The sequence below is a fragment of the Electrophorus electricus genome, chromosome 8 (assembly GCF_041902795.1).
Source record: "Electrophorus electricus isolate QZ-2024a chromosome 8, ASM4190279v1, whole genome shotgun sequence".
NCBI classification, from domain to species: domain Eukaryota; kingdom Metazoa; phylum Chordata; class Actinopteri; order Gymnotiformes; family Gymnotidae; genus Electrophorus; species Electrophorus electricus.
This window is the reverse complement of record NC_137504.1, coordinates 31,637,501-31,640,000: the sequence shown is the minus strand read 5'-3', so window position 1 is coordinate 31,640,000 and position 2,500 is coordinate 31,637,501. Positions and strand designations below refer to the sequence as shown.

General features: G+C 52.4%; 1 protein-coding gene across 5 annotated transcripts in view; it reads right to left on the bottom strand.

Moving 5' to 3' along the window:
* sptbn2 (spectrin, beta, non-erythrocytic 2) overlaps nucleotides 1-2,500 on the bottom strand; it is a 65,399-nt gene that overhangs the window by 10,066 nt on the left and 52,833 nt on the right. For all 5 annotated transcript variants that reach the window (XM_035527372.2, XM_035527376.2, XM_035527373.2 and 2 more), the window contains 5 exons: nucleotides 1,683-1,813; nucleotides 1,244-1,448; nucleotides 618-995; nucleotides 270-514; nucleotides 1-16 (listed from right to left, as the gene is read on the bottom strand). The exon at nucleotides 1-16 is cut by the window's left edge and continues 123 nt beyond it. In XM_035527372.2, the coding sequence (XP_035383265.2) occupies nucleotides 1-16; nucleotides 270-514; nucleotides 618-995; nucleotides 1,244-1,448; nucleotides 1,683-1,813 (975 nt within the window). The remainder of the gene's footprint in view (nucleotides 17-269; nucleotides 515-617; nucleotides 996-1,243; nucleotides 1,449-1,682; nucleotides 1,814-2,500) is intronic.

Genomic DNA, 2,500 nt, shown 5'->3' with positions numbered 1-2,500 from the left:
AGCAGATGACACGTCTCTGACATACACACAACACACACACACCATACACACACACACACAGACGTTTGTAAACATTTTGTTTCCATCAGCTGACGGGGAGACTGACAAATACAATTAAAGTGTGTGGTATTTGTCACATATATTCAGACATGTAAACCAAAACACTGCGTGTGTAACGACATTGCTCATGTATTTGTGTATGTAAGGGAATGTGTGTGTGTGTGTGTGTGTGTGTGTGTGTATGTATATGTGTATTTACGTGTGTGTACCTGGGGCTATCATGTGACTGTATCTGCAAGCTGATTCCATCCATCCACAGCATGAGGTCTCGGACCATGCTGAAGAAGCGGAACTTCTCTACCGTGTCCAATAGGAGCAAGCGCCGATCTTGAGTGGCGGCCAGAAGCCCCTCCCAGGCCTCGGTGACGGTGCGCTCATGACGATGGATGTCCTCGGCCTTCTCACCGGCGTATGCTTTCTGCAGGCGTGCCGCATCATCCTGAACCTGCGTCACCTGCAGGGTCAAAGGGTCGAAGGGCGAAGGTCAATGAAAGCCAAGGGGGTGGGACCGGAGAGAGACTGGCGGTCCACAGACACATTCCCGCCCCCCCGCCCACCTGCCCGCTGAGAGCCTGCACGTCATGCTCGTAGGCCGTGTGCTGGCGATGCAGGTGCTGCACAGCGTTGAGGTCGCGGCCCAGCTCGGCGCCAGCCAGGGCCTGCCGCTTCTCCCGCACGCGGCCCAGGGCCTCGCGCGCGTCCTGGTGGAAGCGGTGCAGCTCGTAGGAGGCGGCCAGCATCTGCGTGCGTGTGTCCATCAGCTCCAGCAGGTCGGCCCAGGCCTCGTTGAGGCCGTCCTTCCACTCGGCCACGCTGGCGTTCTCCGGGTGTCCAGACTCGATCAGCTCGTCCGCCTGCGCGTTCACGCCATCCACGCGCTCCTGGCCGATCGCGCTGGTGTCCCGTGCAAACTCGCGGAACTTGTCCCGCAGCATCTTGGAGGGGGCGGTAAGAGGACATTTAACATAAGCACTCAAATTACTGCATACACTTCGCCACTGTACAGAACAGCGGATGATATAGATCAGAGGTCAGAGTGTGAGCGAGCCAAAGGAAGAGGGTGTGAAGATTTGGGAAGAGCTGACAGAACACTAACAGTGCTAACTAGTCTTTGCGTTAAATTTCTGTTATTAATATTTTAGGTGATCAGGAGGAAGTGGAGCGGGGAGGTCTGCTGGCGTACAGTCACGTGCTCGTAGTCCTGGCCCAGCTCATGGGAGCCGGCCACCACCTCCCTCTCGGCGATCCACTGCTCCAGGTCGTCCACCTCCCTCTTCAGCTGTGTGAGGCGAAGCCTCTCCTGCAGACGGCCCCGCCTCTCCTCTGCCAGGTCCTTCAACCCCGCGTACAGCTTGTCCACCTGGGCCTGCCGCAGGGTAATGCGCTCACTGGGGGGGGGGGGGGGGGGGGGGGGTGACGTGACAGACACACAGCGAAAACACAGAGAGATGTCAGCCTTGTTCCTGGCCCCTCTGACATGTGGCCCTGCCAGACTAAACCCCAACCTCCAATTCGTGGTAATTTCAGTCCCCAAAACTGATCTCAGATCAGAACTTAGGCAGCAGTATTGTCAAGAACAATCACGTGGTAGCTACTGGTGGATATCCCAGAATCCTCCTCACCTTTCAGGATGTTCGCTGGTCACCATGAGTCTGCTGCTGTTGGCCAGCTGGTGGATGGTCTGGGCGTAGTCCTCCAACGCCTGCTCCAGAATCTGGTGCTTCTTCACCATCACCATGGCGCTCTGCTCATCCTGTAATGGTCATTATGGCTTTATAAACACAACCTCAGCTTTCTGCTCATCCTGTAACAGCTATAAAGGCTTTAGAAACACAACCTCCACTATCTACTCATCCTGTAATAGTCATAAAGGCCTTATAAACACCACCTCAACACTCTGCTCATCCTGTAATGGTCATAAAGGCTTTATAAACACAACCTCCACTATCTACTCATCCTGTAATGGTCATAAAGGCTTTATAAACACAACCTCAGCACTCTGCTCATCCTGTAATGGTCAAAAAGGCTTTATAAACACAACCTCAGCACTCTGCTCATCCTGTAATGGTCATAAAGGCTTTATAAACACAACCTCCGCTCTCTGCTCATCCTGTAATGGTCATAAAGGCTTTATAAACACAACCTCCACTATCTACTCATCCTGTAACGGTCATAAAAGCTTTATAAACAACCTCCGCTCTCTGCTCATCCTGTAACGGTCATAAAAGCTTTATAAACACAACCTCTGCTCTCTACTCATCCTGTAATGGTCATAAAGGTCTAATAAGCATCACCATAGCACTCTTCTTCCCCAGTAATAATGGCCTGTAAACTCCCTCTCCCCTCTCCTGTTGTAAAGTTCTAACAGAGGAGGAGATATTATGCCTTAGAAACATCAGAGCTCCACTCGCGCTTAAATCATATGTGTATCATAAACATG